This window comes from Poecilia mexicana, unplaced genomic scaffold (genome assembly GCF_051168715.1).
Source record: "Poecilia mexicana isolate PSO_F unplaced genomic scaffold, ASM5116871v1 scaffold_14, whole genome shotgun sequence".
NCBI classification, from domain to species: domain Eukaryota; kingdom Metazoa; phylum Chordata; class Actinopteri; order Cyprinodontiformes; family Poeciliidae; genus Poecilia; species Poecilia mexicana.
The window spans coordinates 9,261,927-9,284,971 of record NW_028263383.1 but is presented as its reverse complement, the minus strand read 5'-3'; the positions used below and the strand labels follow the sequence as shown (position 1 = coordinate 9,284,971).

Genomic DNA, 23,045 nt, shown 5'->3' with positions numbered 1-23,045 from the left:
TGAACTCAGCGACAGAGAACCAGCCAGACATCATGCTTGATTAGTTTCCTTAGTAGACTTTGTTTTGGTCTGCTTCCAGACAATGCTGCTTGAAGAACCCAAAGGAAACATGGGTTTATTTTTAATAGAGAGAACTGCTCTTTTGGTACAGCCAGGAGCAATCAAAATACTTTCCAAATGCTGTTAAAAGCTCCAATTCAAGAGGAAAATAACTAAATATGCAAGTTCTCTGCAACTAGCTGTCGTTGAGCAACATTTTCTCAGCAGAATAAGTGAATTTAACAAAAGAACCAATGAAAATCCATCACCAATGAAGCACTGACATTATCTCTTATAGGTTTAGGAAAGCATATGGCATATTTCTGCATAAATATGATCAGATGTTCACAGAACAGCACAACAGACAGTAATTAATTTGTAGTTAATTTTAGTTTAGAATTAGATGGCTTTTTGTAGAAATGTCAATATTAGGCACAACTAGACTGCTGTCTCTTTCTCACAAATCACTAATACTGAAAATAAAATAAAGCTGTGCTACTGCTGCTTGCAGACTTACATTTGATGCAGTTTAAAACTGGTTTGGTTTCATAACTGGTCGTGTTTAAACAGAAATCTGTTTAAAAAAGCTTCAAAAACATTCAGTCACTATTGTTATTTCAGTCCACAAAGCGGCACACCTCAACAGGTAATCTGACCGCAGCAGCAGGCAGACTCACCCTCGGTGCAACACCCCAAACATCACTGACATAAAGCCAGCAGATGTCTCCTTCTGCTCTTCTGCAATACACACATCATCCTCTGCACCTTTCTGGGTGCTAACACACACAGAAAAACAAACATACACACTTATTTTACTTTGCAGATGAAATTCCTTCACTTATGAATGTCTACAGGTAGTATGGAAAGAAGAACTTCAGTTACTCGCTGTTAGGCGGCAGCACAGTGGAGCGATGTTAGTAAGTGCAGGTTTGCATCTGAATGCTAGCAACCATCACTGACTCACCCCCCTACTACAACCTCTTCCTCCTCCTTCAATCCAGGACTTTCAGTACTTCCCGTCCCCCTTTGTGCTTCCGTCTCGGCTGTGGTCTCCTCCATAGCTGCCCACAGTTTGTTCTCTTCATGGAGAAGCGGCTCTTCAATGATCACAAGATTCTCCTGATCAGCAGCGTTAGGTGGTTTCTCTTTGTCTTCTCCTTCCAGTTGTGATTTATCTGGTGGCTGGATGTCATTCTCCTGCTGCAGCTCTTGTTTTGGTTTTGGGGGCAACAAATCTGTCCTTTCTCTGGCTGGTTTTGGGGAAGGTTCAGAAGGGGCTACTGGTTGCACAAAGGGTCTCTCAGGCTCTTTAATTTCCTCTGGAACTGGTTTTGGTGTTTCTAAATGTGTCTCTGGCTCTTCTGCTGCTGTTGTGTGGTTCTGCTGTGTCACCAAAGTTTCCAACTTGGTAGATTCTCCAGAGGATGAACTGCAACACAGAGAGAGCTATGAATACTAATTCATATTTCCTTTAAACTACAGTATCTATAAACCAAAGTATCACACATTAAACAAACAAAAGCATGGCTGGGAGGATAAAGCAGAGAAGCAAGCACAAAGATGTTCCCTTGTCAGTTCTTACCCTCTGCACAAAGGTTTTGCACCCTCCTCAGCAGAGATTTGTACAGTTGTATCTTTGCAACTTCCCCCTTCTAAGACTTTCCATAGAGGAGTCTCTGCGTCAGACAGCCTCTGTGGAGGCGGTGCCAGCGTCAAGACCTCTAATGTCATTATTTTATTCAGCTCCTCTGATTCAATATCACAGGGTGAATGAAGCGAGGCGGTTTCTTTCTTTTCTGAGGTATCAGAGTTTGACAGGGAGCATTCCACTACAGAGGGCTGCTTCAGACTGGAGTAAGCAAGGAAAAGAAGGAAACCAAAAAAGAAAATAGAGAACAAAAGAGAAACAGGCAGAAAAATGACAAAGATTACAGCAAACACAAAGATATGCAAGACATTTGAGAACAGAACTTGATGCTTGGTAGTAGACGGTAGGATGACTGAATACAGTTGTAAGTTGAAGAAATTGAAATGAACACAACATTCTTTCATTGGGGAAAAAAAATCATACATGGTTACAAAATGTTGATCCATTAACAAAGTTAATCTGTTTTTAAATTTACAATATACTTTTCCCCCTTTCTTCTCGACTCTATGAACTTTTCTTTTCCACTGTGGTATAATTATATGTGACACAGGCTGTGAGATGTTATAGAAAACCAGGGCAAGAATATTTCTTAAACTTCAGCAATATTATGTATCAAAGATGATGAATGATTCTTATATATTTTACTTAAAAAAAATTACTGCTGACGAGTTTCTTTTGTTCTGAAAAGCTCGACTTTATGTTGCATTGAGGGTTCAGATGATTGGAAGAGAAAGAGAGAAAGAAAACTTCATTCCTATTTTTAGTTAATTAAAGGAATCAGTCTTTCCAACCCCATACCAGAGTTCATTGCAAAGAGTAAGCACAACACCACATGTAAGAAATATCATAAAAATGGAATAAGTCAGCTCAGTAACAAAATAGGTGAGAGCTTTAATTTTTGAAGATAGTTAATTTTACAAGTAAAATCCTTAGATTTTATTGTAAGCACAGAAGCAGACCACACAAAGCAGCAAACACCAGTTGGTTACAGCTCCACATCGTTACTGAAACTTACCGCTTTTCAAAAGCAGAGTTCGGTTCACTCAGTTTCTTTCCTTCTTCTGACTGAAGGGAAATTTGTTCAGGCAGATGTTTGGCTGTAATGCCGTTTTTCACCAGTGGAGGGAACCGTAGAGCAGGAGGTTGAGTTTGTGTTTCACCTTTGACATCCGTTTGGGATTTATTGAAACCAAGTGAAGAGGTGGTTTTCATCTTCTCCTTGTCCTCATCTGACTTGTTTTCCTCCAGAATGCTGACTGGGGGGCTTTTCGTCTTCTCCTCCTCTTTTTTCTTTCTGATCTCTATCTCCTCCTTCTGCTGCAAAAGCTTCTTCTTTTGCTCTTCTTTCTTTTTCTTTTCCTCCTCTTCTTTCTTTTTCTTTTCCTCCTCTTCTTTCTCTTCTTTCATTTTCTTTTCTGCTTCCAGCCTCCTTTGCTCCTCTTGCAGCTTTCTCTGCTTCTCTTCTTCTCTCTTCTTTCTCTCTTCTGCCTCCTTCTGCATCCTTTCCTTCTCTCTCTGGCTCACTTTCTTCCTATCTTCCTCTTCACGCCTTTTCTCCTCTTCCTCCTTCTTCTTCCTCTCCATCCTCTCTGTCTCTTCTCTGAAAAGTCTCTCTTTTTCTTCCTGTTCTTTTTTTCTTTTCTCCTCTGCTTCTTTGGCTCTTCTCTCTTCCTCTCTCTTTTTTCTCTCTTCCATATCTTTAATTCTTTTCTCCTGTTCCTCTCTTCTCTTGCTCTCATCATCCAACTTCTTTTTTTCTTCTGCCTTCCTTTTCTCGTCTTCCTCCTCCTTCTTTCTCTTCTCTGCCTCTTTCAGTCTCTTCTCCTCTTTCTGCTTTCTTTCCTCCTCCTCACATCTCCTTTTCTCTGCTTCTTGTTTCTTCTTCTCTTCATCCTCTCTTATTTTCTGTTGTTCCTTCTCTTTTGCCTCTTTCAAAAGTCTTTCCTCAATCTTCCTCGTCTTTTCCTCTTCCAAGAGTCTCATTTTCTCCTCCTCCATCTTCTTCATGAATCTTTCTCTCTCTTGCCGTTTCTCCTCCTCTCTCTTCAGTTTTTGTTTTTCTGCTTCTGACTCCAGAAACTTCCTCTCCTGTTCTCTTTTCTTCTGTTCCTCTTCCTCCTTCATTTTCTCCTGTTTGTCTCTCTTCTCCCTCAGCAGTCTTGCCTCTTCGAGTTTCCTCTTCTCTCTCTCCTTCTTTGCATCCTCTTCCTCCTGCAGGAGCTTCCTCTTCTCCTCTTCCAGCAGTCTTTTCCGCTCTTCCTCATGCTTTCGCATCTCCTCCTCTTTCTGCTTCTGTTGCATCTTTTTTTCTTCCTCCTCCTTCCTTCTCCTGTCCTCCTCTTTCTTTTGGATTTCTGACTGTTTCTCCTTCTCGGCTGCTCCCTCAAACTGTTCTGTCAGTGATGGCTTTTCATTTGTTTTACTTTCAAGACTGCAGAACAGATAAAATAAAAAGGCTTAACTTTTGGGTTTTCTTTGTCAGCATCACCTCACATTCTGAAGACCTGTGTTAATGTGCATTGCAAAAGTATTCACACTCTGGGACTTTTTCACATTTTGCAATGCTACAAACACAAACTTCAGTGTATTTTATAGGGATTTCATGTGATAAAGCAACACAAAACACTGACAGGAAAATAGTTCATAAATTAATCATCTAATAGTTTTTAGTTTAGTTGGTTGGAATGTGAACCTCCACACTATAGTTTCAAGTAATTTGCAGCCTGAACAGGTTTTCCTACAGCATTGCCTTGTATTTACTTCCATCCATCTTCCCAATATCTCCAAAAAACACCATGACACCATGATGCTGCCACCACCATGATTTAAAATGGGGCTGCTGTGTTCCAGATATTGTGTCCCCTCCAGGTTTTATGGTGATATAAAGGAGGCTAAACATGAAGGCACACTTTTCAAATTTTTGTTTGTTAAAAATAAATATGAAAAATCATGTATCCTTTTCATTCCACTTCTTAATCATGCACTTTTTGTGTTCATTTTCCACATGCAACCCCAGTAAAACACAATAAAGTTTGTTTTTATAATGTGATCAAATTAAAAAGCGATGATGGCTTTTGCAAAGCACTCTGTATTTATTTTTGTGACATTGATCTTGTCATTAAAATAAGAAAAACTCACCCTGCAGGACACCTTTTGATTGCATCACACCTAGAGTTGTCCTCTTCCAGAAACAATACCCCTGATTTCTGTTTCTGGTTAAGTGTTTTGTTCTCATAGTCACATTCAGGTGTTTTTCTGGACAGTTTATCACTTACAACGCTCTCACTGATTTGGTTTTTCGATTCAGTTTTTTTCTCAACATCTGACTGCTTAGGTGTGATAAACGCAGCAACGACAGAGGTGGAGGGCTGCTCAGAGGTGGAGCGCTCAGTGCAGGAAAAGGGCCATGGAGGTGGCGGGGCTATGATCAGCTCTGAGCAGGGCTGAGCAGGACTGAGGACAGAGATATAAGCAATCAGACTCAACAGGTGATTAGACGAGACTGAGCATGAGGACACGCTGCAGAGCTGTTGGTTATCTTAAATGCAGGGAGAAAGAGGAGGATTCTTGCAACAGGAAGTGAAGTGCAGCTGTTAGCAACCCGGAAGCTCCAAAACCAGAAGCACACAAAGCAAACTGAGGTATTGAGAAACTGCAGGCAGAGATTTCTCAGAAGCCTTGATTTGTATCAGCAAGAGGAATCACTCAGCTTGGTTAGCTTGGGGCTATTTGGATCTTCATAAATGATGATAAAACTTGTCAAAAAAATCCGGTCCTAACCTGTTACCACATGCTTGTCTTTAGTTGATACACAAAACAAAAAATGAATCAGACAAAAATGTTTTTCACTTTCTTCTACTCCTCATCAGAACAATGGCACCACCAAAGAGTAATGAGGACTTTTAAGGGACCCATTAAATCTATTCATTTTGCAGCCTTATGTTAAGCATATTTTATAAGAATATGTAAAAATATGAATGTGAAAAAGGGAAGGGTTTATTGAGTTACGTTTATTTCTTCATTTATTTGGAGCATGTCTTTTATTTTTGAATATTTTATTTAAAAAGACATTAATTTATTCTGCTTCTGAAGTAATTAACATATTAACTGTGATAATTGTAATATTTATTTTGAATCTCATAGGAAAAAATTGATACACCTTTTTGTCATTCTGCCTTTCATTGTGAAACAGTGGTAACACACTCATATTTGCTGCTTAATCAACATGAGCTATTATATCAAAGAGCCTGAAACCAGCTGAATAATATAGATACCTTCCCAATTATAATTTTAAAACAGAAAATCATAATCAATTATGGAGCTTCTTTAGCCTCCACATATGACTGACAACCAGAAATATTACTAAACAGCCATATTTTTCTTTCTTTTTATGTGAGATAAAAGTAAAATAGCTTTCAGTCAGCTGACCAGCAGTGTACAGCAACAATAAGGGCAGAGGCAGCCCTTATATTGGTTTTGGTTTTAGTGTGCCAATATTATCAATGGATTCTCTCTGACCACCCACTGAAATTTTCTGGAAGCACACCTGGTCGCATGCAACCATGTACTGTAACATGTTTTCATTTGGAGTTACACAGCAGAATAAAAAGTGAGTTTTCACATTGTCCTATCAAGAACAGTAGAATAATATCAGCCGCTAACGAGAAAATTTTCATTTGATTAAAAGGTTTTCTTAACATGAAGACTCAAAACAGGGACAGTGACTGCACACATGACAAATCTTTCCCACATGCAAATAAAAAAAATATTAAAACATAGCACATATACATGTCTGAATATGCAATTTATTAACCCTAATATTTTTATTTAACAGTACTTTCCTTACTGGATTACAAATTTTATATTTTCCAAAACTTTTAAATAATTGCACAAATTTCAGAGTTTTAACTTATTTAAATAAAAAATTAAGTATAGCTCTTTTTGTCACTCGATAAAAACTAATAAAAAATGCATAATTGTTGTAAAACATTAAAATCACACAGTGAAAATAACTCCAGCAGCATACATTGAGCCAAATGTGATCTGAGCAGAACAAACCAAGCAGGGCTTCACAGTCATGATGGGGAAACTGAGAGAATCCTGTCGGATTTGTCCATCATGATGTTTCATCACTGTTAGTAGATTAGTAGTTGGCATGCAACAAAAAAGTCACTTTACATGCAGAAAGTTTAATCCTCCATGACTACCTTCATTTCAGATAAAAACGATTAAAGAAATAAAATATATGTAACTGAAAATAACTGAATCTTAAGGATTTCCTTTCCACTCCGAAAGTATTGTCTTAGTTTTAAGTTTCATAAATGCAGTCTGTTCCCAACTCAGTGATTAATCAAGTCGACTGATCATCATCTAAATACTGACAACTGCTTAAGGAAAATCTGTTCTAGAAACAGTTCTACAGTCACAAAGCATGCATAGTTTTATTAACTACATGAGTCCATGAAAGTTTCAATATTTTTCAGAGATTCAGGAAATTCTGTTAAACAATTATGTAGCATTGCAGAAAACACATTAAAAAACTATTTAAGAGAATTTATGGTCTAAATGGATCATGTTACTCCATCACAGATATGTTGGGTAAATTATTGTTTTTTAGTAATAGTTTTTGTATGATTGGACCACTGGACAGAGTATGAAGGATAAATCAATATTTCCCAATATAATATGTTTATTCTAGGTCAATACTTTGCTGAAGCAATTAATAATAATGGAAGCTAAAATATGTTCAAAAACCTTCCAAAGGCAACAGCCCTTCTCACGTTTTCCAGACAGAGCACCATGCTAATGTATGTCTAAACTTTTTTTTTTATTTTGTCACATTACAACCACAAATAGACATGTATTGTGTTAGGATTTCTGGTAGCAGGCCAACAAAATGCAGTACATAATTGGGAGGTAAACGAAAAACAATGCAATTTTTTTTGAAAAATGTCGTCTGCATTTGAATTGAAGAAGACAAGTTTAAAGCAGGTTTAGATGAAAAACGCTATTCTAAGCTTTCAACAACTTTTCAATCCATTCTCTGAAAAATGGAAGAGAAAGGCACAACTACAAATCTACCAAGGCATGAACTGAAATGTCAGGCGGGGAGCACTTCAACCTGGCCTGAAGTTGTCCAACAAAGATTTCTCCAAAGCCTGTGGCAACACTGAAGAAGCTGTGAAGATTCACAGTGTGAGTATAATAGTCTGTTGACAGGGCAACTATTATTTATGCACCGCACAAATCTGGATGTAGCACAATAGATCAATTGCTGAAAAGAATATTCCATTTAAATGCAGGGGAAATAAGAAATATCTGGAATCTGTGAGAATCAGTGGACGATCTGCTTCCAGTCTATCCTAACTTTTGCCTTTTGCTAATAAGAAACTTTTGGAGTAAGGTGTATAAAAAGGTAGAGATATCCCAAAAGCTTTGAGGCTTTTGTTGCTTGTCAAAGTTTTAAAAACCATCAATCATTCCTTTAACATCCCAATTATGCATGACTTTAAATAACTTTGAGGTTGTAACATGACGAAATGTGAAGATTTCAAAACTTCCCCAAGGCTAGGTTTTCTTCTTTTAGCCTGAACACAACATCATAATACATTTCTATCCACTTTCTTTTTAAGATCTGTTCACTGTTGACAGATTAATTTCCTCTGACCCGACAGACTAAAAGAACCAAAGCAAGACTCTAAATTAAGCTCTGAACTCACCTGGTCTTTCCAGCTTTGCTCTCTGCGATAATCAGCTTTGGCTCTTCCAATGTTCTTCTGTTTGTGTCTGTCTGTTTACTGGTAGGAGACGTTTTGTCTTGGCTCATTGGACTTACAGTTGTCTCTTTAGCTACCAGAGGGACAGAGACCGATGAGCCTACAAAGACAGAAATCAAGGAAAAAATCATTAGAGTTAGAAAAGCAAGATTTCAAATTACCCAAAGCTGATACAAATAAATAAATACATGAGACAGGTGTATTAAAAAGCTGGTGTACCTGTTTGACTAGAGCTGATTTGAGCAGAAGGAGGTGAAGAATGAGTAAAAATGAGAGAGGAGGAGAAAAAAGTCGAAGAGGATAAAAGGGTGGCAGAAAGAGCTGGAATCTCTGGGTCACAGAGAGCATCAAGATCTGGACTAGTCAGCAGAGGGACGGGGGAAATGTTTCCAGTGGCTGGAGCGGGGTCTGATGTAGGCCAAAGCCCCTGAGTAACTGACAGAAACAAAGAGGAAAGATAGAAAACACAGGAGGAAACAGAAAGAAAACTCATATGCAGAAGAACTAACAGAGGAGGATGCAGAAGGGGGTAGAAAACATGTTGGAAGTGAGGTAGCCCCAACACAATGGTTACCTGAGCCAGAGGGCGGACATTTAGGGAGAGATGATGATGAAGATGATGATGAAAGTGGAGAAGAATTGGTGGATAAAGGAGAGGGAGAGGTGGGGCGTGCGAAGGATTTCACAACCTGCGGTCTGAAAACGTGGGAACGGCCTGATGTGCAGGGGGGAAGATGGCAGAGGAGGCAAGAGTAAAAATGAAATAATATAGGGATGAACCGGATAAGCAGTAAAGAGAAAAGACACACCAGAGCTTGAAGCAGAATCATCTATGATCTGAACCTCTTGGGGGCGCTGTTGGTGCACTGGTGGAGCTTAAAGGACAGCAGAAAGAGGAGCAGTTAGAAAAAGATAAATCAGAAACTTAAGACAAAAAGCAAAAAAGAAAATGGATGGAAAACAAACATGCAGTTTGGAAACCACAGATGAAACCTTTGCTTTTTTCAGATTTAGTGAAAACTTGTTCTGCTTTCTCATTACGTTTGCAATGCTCTGATCTCCAAGAGGTTGTGTTCAGAAGTAGGAACGATGCAGCCTTAGTTTCCTTCTGTTACCTGGCTTAATAAAACCCAAATCCTCTAAAAAGATAGAACATTACACAGTAAGCTCAGTCAGGATGAAGAGTTCGTCTTCATTCTTCTTTAGTTTTTCCTCTACTGATTTTGTAACCTAAGGTTAGGAAAACACAAATCAAAAGCTGCAACCAACACCTCTCATTTAAAATCCACTAGTCTGGACAGGTTAAAAGCTCTGCTTACGGTGGTTCTCAAAGTTTAGTTACTGTTCAAAAAATTACAGTGTTTGTTGCATTTTTTTTTATCAGTTAAAGGGATCTTTATCATTACAGTGCAAAAAAATAAAAATATTACAACCCCTTACAAATGGTGTATTTTATTTGGATTTCCATAGCAGACTAAGACAAAGTAGCTCAGATTTAAAGTGAAATGAAAAAGATGCAGAATTTTCTATTTTTTTTACATATACCCATAAATAAAATCTACTGTAATTAATACCTTTCAGAATTAACCTTAGTTGGAAAATAGAATCCTTCACACTGAGATTTAATCTCAGTGTAAGTGCAGCTAATCTGACTCATGTTCTATTTCAATATGCGGATATGTAGACATGTGCATTCTTCAATGTCTTTTATCCAACTATTTATTTTAAACTGCACTTTAGAGAGGATTCAAGCAGCTCAGTCACTCTGTTCAGGTTACAGCAACAACAGGAACTCTTATTAATTCGTACTTCCTCCTGTATAAACTCTGCCTATTTTCCTTCTGGTTATTTCCACTTCACTGTGCAGTTTGTTTGCTGAACCTCATATTTTATTCCTGCCATTCATACACATTTGTTTGACCTTATTTGGTTCCTGTTTGGCTTTCTCTGAATTACACCTGCCTTATAACTCTTTAATGTTTATTTCACTTAGTGAATAATTAAAGTCTGTAGTTTTCTATCTCACTGCCTTCGTTAAAATTTCCATTTGTTTTCTATTCATTTGCAGCCTTCGTGTAATGTTTTCTACTGAATATGTTGTTTAGACTGTAGAAGACTTCAGAAGATGGACTTTTGTGTCACTGGTTTTGAGTTGAAGTGTGTAGATGTGTTGGTGCTTAAAGTTTGCATACATGGGGACGAAAGCCATTGTTTTAGGCCCGGATGCATCAGAGCTTGGGGTGAAAAGGTCATACATACAATAAGCAACTCAAATGAATTACAACAAAATTAATTTGGTGTACAAGTTTGAAAATAGGCTAAAGATATGCATATTTAGCTTCTAATATTTATGCCAGTGATAAATGTGCATTGCCAAAAAAACCTTTACCTGAAAGTAAAAGTATGTCATTTAGGTTTACATTAAGCTGCATGATCGACTGCAACTTCAAACTAATTCAACATTTGTCCACCACTGTATGCTTAAAAGCACTGAAGCTCCAAGAGATGGAACCTTTTTCAAGTATTTATTTTGTAAAGAAGGGTGGACAAATGTCCAGCTAGAGGCTCGTTAACAGCTGCATAGTTTTCCATTTCTCTGCAACTTTTCAAAGGGCATTTAATACGAGAGGATGTATGAATATACTTGAATCTAAAATACATTTAAAATCAAATGTTAGTTTTCTTTTACTTTTTAAATTATTCCAACCTTAAAAAATAAACTACAAATGCATCCTTATGTTATCGTGACAGGCTTGGTCACAAGTCACAAAAATTAGTCAGAGGTTTGAATTTTGACTGAAAAAAAGACAATGAAAAAGATGAGTTCAAGTAGGTGCATCCACTCCCTGGGTGAAACACAACATCACCGATAAAACATTTAAATGTTAAACTTAACAATTTTTATCAATCATCATGCACAGTCCACAAACAAACCCACCCCACTAGTTTAAAGCATTTCACAAGACCACCACTAATAACAACATGCAGCTGAGAGTATGAGGCATGCATGCACTGCAAAAACACAAAATCTTACCAAGTAATTTTGGTCTAGTTTCTAGTGCAAATATCTTACTACACATGAAGTAAGACAAAACTAACTTATAAGTAACTTTTTGGCAAGAAATAGGAGCTTGTTTTAAGTAAATAATTTCTTAATATTAATTACAAGTTCAATAGGCAGATTATTTCAATTATAACATGGGAAAAATGTCTTGTTATAAGTGAAATTATTTGCCAATAGAAACACAACTTTTTCATCAAAATTAAGGAATAATTCACTCAAAACAGGCTCTTCTTTCTTGCTGATAAGTTACTTGTAAGTTAGTTTTGTCTTATTTCAAGTATAGTAAGATATTTGCACTGGAAACTAGATCAAAATTACTTTTGCATTTTTGCAGTGTGTATGCCAGCCTGCTTCCTGTTAGCATTACCTGGCCCTGCCTGGAAGATTCTGGGCAGAGAAGGGGGCTGAGAGAGGGTCCATGTGACAGGAGGCTGAACAGACTGATTCTCGTGGGGCAGAGCGGGTCTTTGGAGGGAAGTAAATTTGGGAGCAGGAAGCTGGCAGGCTGCTGAGATTGGCTTATGGGTCACAGCAGTGGATACAATGAGAGATGTGGTTGGAGAAGACATGGATGAGGATGTTATTGCTGTTTTAGGTGATGGTGATGAAGAATGGGGAAGCTTGAGCAGCTCTGAAGACAGAGCTGGGGGTGTATTTGAGGTCAGAGGTGAAGAAGTCTCTGCAAAAGCTGGAGACGTATTACAGGAAGATTTGGATGTTGCTGAATTTTCAGGGAGCAAACAGGCAGAGGAGGCACTCTGAACTGGATGAGGCTTTTCTATGGCCTGCATTTCAGGAGGACTAGTTACAGAGTCACACACAGGAGTGTCTGAAAGGGCAGTGCTGGCTATTTTCGTCCGCTTAGACCTGGGCGAAGGCTGAGGGGAGGGGCCAGGTGCAGGTTGGATGTCTGATTGGACAGGAGCAGCTGAGAACAGATGTCGGGAACGCCGGGGAGAGGGACGTGGAGCATTTGGCAGAGGAGGGCGAGAATGAAGAATGGAAGTGGAGGGATCAACATCATGCCCACCGGCTGGATTAATAGACGGAACAAAACAATGATGAAAGATGGGGCGTGGAAAAAGAGAAACTATGAAAATGACAAAGAGGGTTGTGACAGGCAATAAATAATGAAACAATGGTAGGATCACATGACTGTCAGTGGTGATAAAGTCATGTGAATCACATGTCTTAAAGCAAAACTAAGCGTGCTTCCTGATAAATCTGATCCAGTAGTAATTGTATTGAATGCAAAAGTAAGAGCTAAATAACATTGGAAATCTCTTGAAGCATTCAATGGTATTTTAAAGTGAACCCCTGGTATTTGTTGGGGTTTAGGGACCACAACTAAAAATGCATATAACTGTCCATTTTAATAGTTGAAACAGAACATGTACCTTTATTTGCATTGATATGCACATCTTAGTGTGACCGCAAAATCTAACGTCGACGGTCTTTTTTGGACTACAGCCAATCAGTGCCAAGAAAAATGAATAAATGGTGCTCTTGGATTGGCTACTCTGCAAATGTCAATCAATCAATCAATCAATCAATCAATCAATCAATCAATCAATCAATCAATCAATCAATCAATCAATCAATCAATCAATCAATCAATTAATCAAATTGTATTTGTACAGCACATTTCAGCAGCAAGGCATTTCAAAGTGCTTTACATAATTAAAATAAAAACAGCATGTAATAAACAGTGAGAAAGAGATTTAAAAACATAATTAAAACGTAAACAGTGAGAAAGAGAAATAAAAAGCTGTAGAACTTTAGTTGAGACGCTGTCAACTGGGACTCCAACCCTTTGGACTTTAGTCAAAACGCCGTTTGACAAGGACTCTAACCTCTAGATATAGCTCTTTTAAAATTCCCTTACGTTTCTGTTGTTATCATGTTTATCATTAAAACGTAAACAGTGAGAAAGAGAAATAAAAAGAAATTAATAAATAGATAAAAAGAAAAGATAAAAACATTAAAAACACCGAAAAAGAAAAAGAAATGTCAGCCAATAATGTGTCAGGTAGCACTGTGCCTAGATATTTAAGCTTCCCGATACTTTTAAAAATTGTCAGATTTTCTACAAATAATTTGGGATTAACTGAATTTTTTTTTATTGGCGAATACTGAAACAGGAATCGACAGAGGACATTTTCCTGCATTTCAAAAAGGTTTTAAGATCTCAGTTCTGAGGTTTCACATTGGCAAAGGCTGACAGAGCTGTTTTTATATGTCCCGCAGCTAAAACTGTTCATCCTAGCAGATGTACTTCAGAACAGTGACGGCTGGAGTCTGATGTGTTTAGTGTTTAAGTGAGAAGTATGTGGGTTTCAGCAGCAGGGCGAGTGACAGGACTGTGTGAAATACTGCGAGACAATCTGAGTGCTTTAGCAGCTGATGCAGACAGACAGACAGTGTTCCCATCCACACCTCCTCTTCTCTGGCAAGGAAAAATAGTGACAGAAAAGGCAAGATGGAGCTACCTGAAGCTGGCAAAGTGACTCCAGTGGATGTTCGGCTGTCAGGAGGAAGGGGAGCGGGACGGTTTGGACGAGTTAGTGTGTGTGGAACAACTGCAGGAGCCATTAATGGAAAGAGTCCAGCAGAGAAGAAGTCAGAAAAACAGAGCAGAATAACGGGGAAGGTTGGCGTGATGATAGGAAATGAATCAAATCAGGAAAACGTTCTACCTACCTGCGGCAGTGACAGACTTCCGGTCCTCCTCTTCATCGCTCTCATTGAAGTCTTCCAGGTTGCCAATATCAGTGGGTTTGACACTCATGAGGCTGGCAAGACTCTGCATGTCTTCATCACTGAGAAACAGTAACAAACCCTTATTACACCACTGTTACAGATGGGTAGGCAACATCACTCTGAGGCATTGAATCATCAAATATGTGATACATTTGACCCCAAAATGTGTATTTTATTCCTACTAACTTAATTAAAAATTAGAAGAAATCATCAAAGAATCATGCAATGCAAGTATTGGGGAAAACAGTGACCTTCACACTCATGCTTATTTTGTAAGAACAAAAAAAATCCAACACTATTGACTCTCCAACAATTAATTTAAGATAAACTAACTCAAGCATTTCTGTAAAGTGTCTAAGAACTTTAAATTAGTCATTCATAACTTCCTAATATGATACAGAGGCCAATTTCACCTTGCTCCTCCTCAAAATAGGAAAGACAAGAGCACATACATCCAAATAAGACACACAGGCATTGATATTTATAGATTAAAATATTGTGATATCTCCCTCAGAAAACTACTTCTTAGACAAATATGCCATCAAAAGGCCTTTTTTCTGTCCTACCATCATAAACCCAAACAAGTGCAGTTTGCTAAGCGCTACAGGGACATTAACTGGAACTATGTGATGTGAGTTTAAGAGTTTAAAAGCAAAAATCTGGTGGCATCTGCTAGAAAACTAATAAAGCGTCATCAAGTCTTTTTGGACAATATTGACCCAAAACATGTGTACACATCAATACAGAACTGCTTCACCAGACAGAAAATGAACCTTCTACTATGGCTATCTCTGTTTCTAAACTGTAATCTTATAGAAAGTACGTGGGGTAAGCTGATGCAAAGAAAGACTAAGAGAGAACATGGGACCCCTTTTTATGTTTGATCCTGGTAAAAAAATTAAGTAAGAAATGTGGAATTTCAGTCAAAGACTGGCTACTCCATCAGAAGATTAATTTTTTCAGACTTTTTTACAGTAGAAGACAGTGAAGTAATTCAAACAACTTACGTAGCTTTTCCTTCTCGAATGAAGACACAAGACAGAGACAACTTGAGCTCAGCCTCCACCACTTTGACCGACAGTGGCTTCAGCTTCAGAGTCAGGTCAGTCTGGGTCGGCGTGGGACTGGCGAAGCGCTTCAGGTTGATGTCAGCGGAAGCTAGCACCTTGCGGTGACCTTTGTTCTCCTGTGGATAAACAGTAGAAACAATCTCTGAATTTAAAGTATTTTAATTGCCGCTTATTTTTATAGTGGAAGTTTAATCTGTTAAGGCTAAGGTGATCATTGAGAAAAAGTTGGAACTCATCCCTTAACTTCTCTGGATTTTCAAGGAGCCCGACTTCGGACTTTGGCTGATTTTTATGTATTGTGAATTTAGTGATGCACTATTTTAAAAGGAATGTTCTTCATCCATAAAAAAACGTCAGAAGTCAATTGACAAACACACCTTGTGTCTATAGATACTCAGTTTGCAAAGAGAGATTTCACATAAAATTAAGTAAATCATGGACAACCATCAGCATTCCCTTCATGACACTATTATAGAGTGTCTTCAGTCAGAGGCATCTCCAAAGGTGCTGTAAAACAGACTGCTACAGGAGATCCTTCCTGCCCACAGCCAACCCATCTACAAAAACCCTTTGAAGAATCTTAAATAATTAGGTTATAAAAACATTTAATTTCACTTTTTGTAAACTGAATTTAATTTAATGCAGAAAAGAATCCTGTTACAAAGATTGTTCAATAATAGTTTTAATGACATAAAATGTCTTTAATAGCCAGGCAGTAATACATTCACTTTTTTAAAGCACACATTGCAAGAAAAAGCATACAGGAAAAATAAACAACTACTTCGAAATCCTGAAGACATAAAGATTTATTTAAATGATTACAAAAAAGTTAAAGGTTACCAAAACCTTTTTGCACACTGCACTGTAAAAAGAACTTGGGTAAATTTGCATCTTAAACAGTAGAGAGATACTTACCCCTTCAAGCACAAATGTCCATTCCTTGTCCTCAAACTCATCCGCATTAGGTTCCTAAAGGAGTGATAAGAAAATTAGTTTTTAATTAAATACTCTCTAAACTTAATGATTCTGTTTCTTTTATTTCTACAATTTTATATTTAGATATGCATAAGCCCCTTCCAGACGTGCCAACTTTTTAAATCTAGGTGCAACTCAAAATATTAACTTCATGTCTTCAGTCTTTTTTATACATTATTATTTTATCTTACAAGTCCATGTATCCCATCAGCTCACTTTGAGGCAGACAAAATGAGGTGGAGAGACTCCACCTCATTTTGCCTTCCACTTCAGAATCTTTGCATTTTGGTTGTTAGGTAAATTATATGCAAAACCAGAACTTTATCTAAAAGGAATGCAGCCCCAGTTAAAGATTGCAAGACTAGGCAATTTACAGTGAGTAGAGTTAAACTTTAGAGAGTGTAAAGTGCACAGAGATACTGTAAGCAGTTTGTTTGTGGAAAAAAAAAGTTAAACAGATAAACAGTTTCCTGGATCACCTCTCAGAGTGATTGAAATGTGATACCTTGAACAACGTAACGGAGATGTCGATGTTTTCTGGAACAGGCCACATCACCGTTCCCCTGTAGGGGTTCTTTATCCCAGGTTGCCAACTGTGGAGCTGCACAATAAAAAGTTAACATTAACAAATGCACTCTTATAATAATTATGAGGTACTATTTTTTCTTCAGATGTAGCAAATCTAACAGCACAAGTCACATTTCTTGATGCCCAAGCAAGGAGAGGAGATGTGTAATAACTGTGACTCTCCTCGGCCAGCAGTGTTACTGCATCAAAATCCCCTGCAGTCCTTTAAATGGCAAGTAGGAGCTGGCAGTCTCTGCCGTTGCCATTAATTTGTCATGCTGTGGCACAGATATGTGCTAGAGCATCAGGCTATAGGACCTACAGCCAATTCACCTCTTTGTCTCATGAACATCATGGATGTTACAGTTACATTTGATTTAGATCGAGGCATCTTAACTTGATGAAAATCTTTAAAATGTGTATAACTGTTGCAGGACAGAAGCTAAGAAGTCAAAGTTCAAAAAAGGTGAAAGACTAGTAAACTCAAAAGGTAAAAACTTTATTCTATCACATACAAATGCAAAACTGAACAAGTTTTCAATCTGATTGGCTTCTATGTTATGTGCAAAAATGTCTTTCCTAAATAGTTTGGTTGAAATTCTCTCTCATATTTTCATATTTCTGGTCCTGTCATAGAGGTGGTCTAAGCAGAGACCTCCTCAACATACAGGATTATCTGCATCTTTACTGAAAACAATCCTCATGCATCATGGAGAATGGAGTCAAAATAAACATAACTTTTTTCTGGAGGAAGGGAGGCTGTGTCAAACTTGAACTTTGCTATTCTCTAGCATGTCTGTTTAGGGGTTTAAATTCACTGTTGACACATCGACAACCTTTAAGTCAAAGCTGGAGTTTTTCTCTTAGTTTTGACAAATACAAAGTTTTGGTATGCATCAGCAAATTCTTCTAGAAAGCAGACTGAACAAATGCATATATTTTTTTAATTTTAAATACTGAGGGATGTTAAAATGACAGAACATCAACTAATGCCAAGTTAGGTTTTCATTTGTTTAAAATTATGTTACTGTTGCAGATTAAGGGAAGGCTTTTGTGTGTGATCTCAAAAGGAGAATCCCCCTGATGACACACACACAGTCTGTTGTGTTTTTGTCATCTCAGCTTTACCTTAGAGCACATGCGTCTGTTCCTCCTGGTCCACACCACTCTCAGCTTGTCCGGTTGCCTTTAGAAACATACAAACACACCAAAACAGAAATCAGACCTTGCCTAATGTTGTAACTCAATAATTACACCTCGTACACACTCTGCTTGAAAGATCGAGTGAACAAGACTAGAAAAGGGGATGTGGAAAAGGTTTTCACATGGAACTTGGAACATTTTTAAATTAGATCTCAGACCATCTGAACAAAGTGGACTTTATGCCTAAATGCGATGCCACGGGGTCCAACACAAAGTCTTATGACTGTCACTGCTGAATAATACTGGCACTGCGACCAAGAAAAGTCAGTGCTGGTTGTATGAGAGTGTGATTTTGCAGGAGTGCATGGTGACATGTCCAATTTGTCTATCAGTATTTATAACCCAAGCAGCTGCTCATCTGTTATTAGACTGAACAGGGTGTGCATTCTTGTACATGTGTGTGTTGGTAGCATCACTTCATGTGCTCTCTTTGCTCCAGGAAGTGAAAACGGAAACGACAGAGTCATGTGACCAGACTGAGAAGTATGTCTTCTTACAGGAAGAAGGAACCCCCAATAGTCTTCCTGCAGATATCTAATTGTATAATATACAAATCATTTTTCTTAAAACTATTTAAAACTCATCGGAAACTCAGTCAAGTGATATGAAACCCATGTTTCCATCCATGGCTCTGTGACTCTCACTGCTGCCTTGTATGTGAGTGTTTAAACTAAGCCAACAGTGCTTTGTGTGCACATGTGTTTATGTGGTATGTGTGTTAGTGGGTCGGCGTTGGCTTCAGAAATAGCCTGGGGGGCACACAGCGGGGATGATGGCTGGAGGAGATGAGGTAGATTTGGAGGAAATAAAGAGGGCTGTCATGAGTTATGACATAAAAATGAAAGATGCAAAATCATTAAGTAAGTGGAGAGCTTGTGGGTAATGATAGATAGCTTAGGCTGAGGTTTTACAGACAATAGAGGTGGAATTAAAGTTAGTAACATGTTATTAGTACAAGGCTGTTCAAAACAACAACGTTGGTGTCTTTATTGTGTTTCTTAAAAACTTTGCTGGTTGTTTGCCCTATCTCTAGTAAATTTTAAACCTACAGGAAATGATTAGACAGATTTCTTTGGAGGAAGTAAAAAAAACACTGCTTAAAGTCATGTTATTCTTGTGACTTTCTAGGGAGTGAGGTGCTTATTTGTACATTCACCGCATACAGACCAATGCTGCAATCAGTTATGATTTGTTTTCTCACTGTCTCCTCTTTCTGTTTTTGACCTCCAGAAACTCTTTATAAAGACATGAGAGAGTGGAGTATTGGCTGTAAATCATCTGGACTGAAAAATAAATAGCAATGTGTGGCTTTCAGAGCCACACCTGCTTTTTGTAACATTCAAAAAGTAGGTGCATGCCTTCATTTTACTGCATATTACAAGCTTTTAGGAATATCTAATCCTCCACGTGGCCCATGCTATCACTTCCTGCACCTGATAAACGATGTGATGTTTGAGGTGTTCAAAACCTTTGTACGGTTTAAAGTACAAATCACACAATGTTTTGGATAAGCTGTAGGATTTTTCTTTATCCTTTCTCTTTCTTACTTGGAATTTCTCTCTTATTGCTTTATTATACAATTAATTTAATTTATATAAATGAGTATTTTATTGATACTCAACAATTGTACCAATAATAACAAAAACTTCCCAATTTCTTTATGTGTCATTGTCTCTTAATAATCCCTCATCCTTTTTTCTCACTTCTTTGTCAAATCTTCAGGGATTGAGATATTGAGTTTCATTTCAGAGAGCTGTCATGCCGCTTACATAATTATAATAATTAAATAATTCCAGTTCCTGTTTCAAAAGATATGCTTTTAAAACAGGAGGACATTTGGACAAAGGGTAAAAATTCTTAACCCAACACTTAACACAAGAAGTTTTAAACTTACTGCTGTGATTAATTCAATTGGCTGTTTATGTAAGAGTCAATTTTTGTGACTCAGCTGCCAACTGCTTTGTATAGCAGGAAATTTACTCAGTGGGGCAATAGAAACAGCTTTGAAATAAAATATATTTCCACATAAAAATAGCAGGAGAAAAATGATTTAGCAGATAATTTAGACTGGAAATCCTATCCAGATTAATATGCAGGTTTAGGCTAAAAACTGCTAGGTTATTTCTTAAACCCAAATGCTGGGTTTAAGTTGTTGAAATAGAAGTATTTATAACTAAAACCTACATAAAAATACATCTGAGACCATTGAGTTAAGAGAAAAGACTAGAATGGGCTTTCTTCCTCAGGTTCATCATTTTCAACTAGATAACCTGATCTTTGCTGACTAAACTTCAAAGAAAGAATAACAGAACCTCCATGTGTGGGTAATAAATCTTTCTGGAAATTATGCCTGTTAGATAAATTGGACACTTTGGGGCAGTTTTGATTCTGATGGTGAAGTATTCATAAGTCAGCTCCACATTTGCTTTGAGGGTTGCCTTAATAATTCATAGTATTGATTCAACAAGGTGTGGGAAACATTCACCAGAGAGTGTGAATCTGTAGCAGATCAGTTAACTGCATATCCATGAAGATTTGCACCAACCTGATCAACTCAGTTTGAACTCCAGCATGTCATCTTCACCACTCTGCATGCTTGAATGCATCGAGTTGCTACAATGTGATTGGTTTATTTAGTAGTTGTGTTAACCAGTTAGACTGGTCTACATAGAGAAGGTGATAACTGTACAGTCAGACCATTTAACATTTAAAGTGCCCTAAGGTATTAAGGCTATTAATCATTTTATGTATATTTTGAGTTAAAAACCTTGCCCAGTAGTTTGGGTCAAAATAGCCCAACCTTATTGGACTAAATAAATCAAATCCTTGTAGGTTCCTGTTTAACCCAAGATCAGGTCTTCAAAATTATTTTAAAAAAGTGACACAAGAACAGTCAAGCTCAAAGGGAAAACCCCCAACACTCATGATTGCCCTATATTCTTCATCGAACGAAAATAAAAACTTAAATATAAGCTATACATTAAGTAAATTATATTAAATGATCTTGAATAATTCACATTGTTCTAAAATATAATTCACACCGACTTCGAGAAGGTCTTAAAAAGGCTTAAATTTAGTTCGCTGAAATGTGCAGAAACGCTGTTTTTGCCCAACAGTTTGCTTGTGTGTTTATAAGTCTAAATAGAGTCGCCAACAAACGAACTTAAAGTGTTTCCTAACCGTATTCCTGAGACCAATAACACATGTAGGTGTGCCGGACTTTTGCCTTTAAAGATAAAGAAACTTAATGACCTTCTGTTAAGTGTCACAAAGATATCTGTCAAAGGCGGGGTCGGGGATCGAACCGACTGCCACTAGCTTCAGCCTGCGGGCGGGGCGCCCTCAGCTGTCTCTGTCTAGCGGAAAGACCCACAACATGAGGCTGATCATGGCCATAACGGAGCCTTATTATAGCTAATAACACACACAGACAGCTCCCGTGAAGAATGTTTTCAAGTCAAACAGTAAAAGAAACGTTGACATATCGCAGACAAACCGACGTTACTCACCATTTCTTCGTGCACTCCAAGACAAGTTCCTGATAAGAAGCGATAAACTGGAACTTTGAAGCCTTTTTACCGACTCGTTGGAGTCGTTTCCAGACCGAAGTCATCGCCGCTGTTGGTAAGGTTAAAGTTTACACCCAGGGAGAGTTGAATAATCCAACTTTTATCGGCTGGTTCTGTTCCTCAGAAGAGGGTTTGCCTCCTCTTCATCCGCCGCTGATGAAACTCGCACAAGCTGCGACTTGCGCTCATTTGCAACACCTCGAACTGCACGCGCACTACACAAGATATAACCTGGCGTAAAAACGACGACAACAGGCAGGAGCGGCAAAAGAGAACCTGACTTCCCTCTGAGGCTTTAAAAAGTCCCAACTAAACAACTGCAGGAGTTCTCATTGACAGCTTGTCTTCCCTTGTTTGGCTATAATCCACATGGAGGCAGCACAGCTTACTCAACTCTGGGTTGTTGTAACACAGATCTGCTTCCTCTTGACTCAGCCAACCCTCCCTTTTTCTGTCTAACAGACGTAGAGAAAGAGAGAGAGAGGGAGAGGATATGCAAAATGAGTTTATGTTGATGCAGCAGCAGGCTATGCAAAGTCCCTGTGATACCTGGAGACTTTGACCCTGACTTTCTGTATCACTGTTGCAGCCTTATGTAGCCTTCACATAATCAACTCTGCATAGTCTAACTTTTTTGCTGTGTTCAAGGGTGAAAATCATGTATTGGTAAATTCTGTCCCTGATTTGGATCAGAAGTCACAGCTGTGACTGAGTCACTTCCTGAGCAACATCACCCCTAATGTTTCTGGGAAAACTGTGCTTCATTCTGTAAACTACAGAAGCATAGTTTCCACAGGAGAGAAACGGACCAGGTTCACTTTGTAAGTATGTGTCTGTGTGTTTTCAGGTTAGGTCAAAGCACAGGGATTTTCCTCAGTGAGAGCAGCAGAGTATTTTTAGGCATGGATCATTTATGGACAGAGGCAGCTGGATGGAGGAGTGTGGGGAAGCAGCAGCAACAGCGGGACGGGTGGTGAGGGGGGGCAAATCTCTCATGACTCAGAGTTACTCTAATTTTACACTGTGGGTTCAGTCTTCAGTGCTGTCCACTCCTCGACCAAACATGTAAACCCACCTGTCAGTGTGATGCTCTGATGTCTTCATGTATTGTAGTTCAGAGCATGAACAGAAACTTCTTTAACTCTTTGTTACTCTGCTGTATTGGGATAATTGCACACAGGTAAAACAACAACAAAAACATTTTTACTAATAAAAAACCTGAATAATCAGCCCAATTTATTTTAATGAGTGTCAGACTCTGCTCATTAGTTGCTGCTATCTGTAATCAATCTATATGTAATTTTTACTTTAGTGTTTTTGTCTACATCCATGTGGGCAGAACCTGTATAAAAGAAATGCCAGTTATAGGTCCAT

The 23,045-nt window shown here is 38.2% G+C and overlaps 1 protein-coding gene across 5 annotated transcripts in view; it reads right to left on the bottom strand.

Moving 5' to 3' along the window:
- The window catches only part of ehbp1l1b (EH domain binding protein 1-like 1b), a 30,460-nt gene extending 8,377 nt beyond the window's left edge, over positions 1–22,083 (bottom strand). The window contains exons 1-16 of one of the 5 annotated variants that reach the window (XM_088012752.1): positions 21,612–22,077; positions 18,028–18,085; positions 16,838–16,933; positions 16,273–16,326; positions 15,295–15,473; positions 14,228–14,346; positions 14,017–14,106; positions 11,895–12,560; positions 9,273–9,338; positions 9,038–9,178; positions 8,683–8,898; positions 8,407–8,563; positions 4,826–5,140; positions 2,703–4,118; positions 1,622–1,888; positions 1,004–1,468 (exon numbers count right to left, since the gene is read on the bottom strand). In XM_088012752.1, coding sequence (XP_087868878.1) covers positions 1,004–1,468; positions 1,622–1,888; positions 2,703–4,118; positions 4,826–5,140; positions 8,407–8,563; positions 8,683–8,898; positions 9,038–9,178; positions 9,273–9,338; positions 11,895–12,560; positions 14,017–14,106; positions 14,228–14,346; positions 15,295–15,473; positions 16,273–16,326; positions 16,838–16,933; positions 18,028–18,085; positions 21,612–21,715 — 4,409 coding nt within the window. In that variant the 5' untranslated portion in view covers positions 21,716–22,077. Of the gene's footprint in view, positions 1–716; positions 816–1,003; positions 1,469–1,621; positions 1,889–2,702; positions 4,119–4,825; positions 5,141–8,406; positions 8,564–8,682; positions 8,899–9,037; positions 9,179–9,272; positions 9,339–11,894; positions 12,618–14,016; positions 14,107–14,227; positions 14,347–15,294; positions 15,474–16,272; positions 16,327–16,837; positions 16,934–18,027; positions 18,086–21,611 lie in introns of all 5 variants that reach the window. The other 4 variants (XM_088012753.1, XM_088012749.1, XM_088012754.1 and 1 more) reach the window with 4 other exon arrangements.
- Between the last annotated feature and the right edge of the window lie 962 nt (positions 22,084–23,045).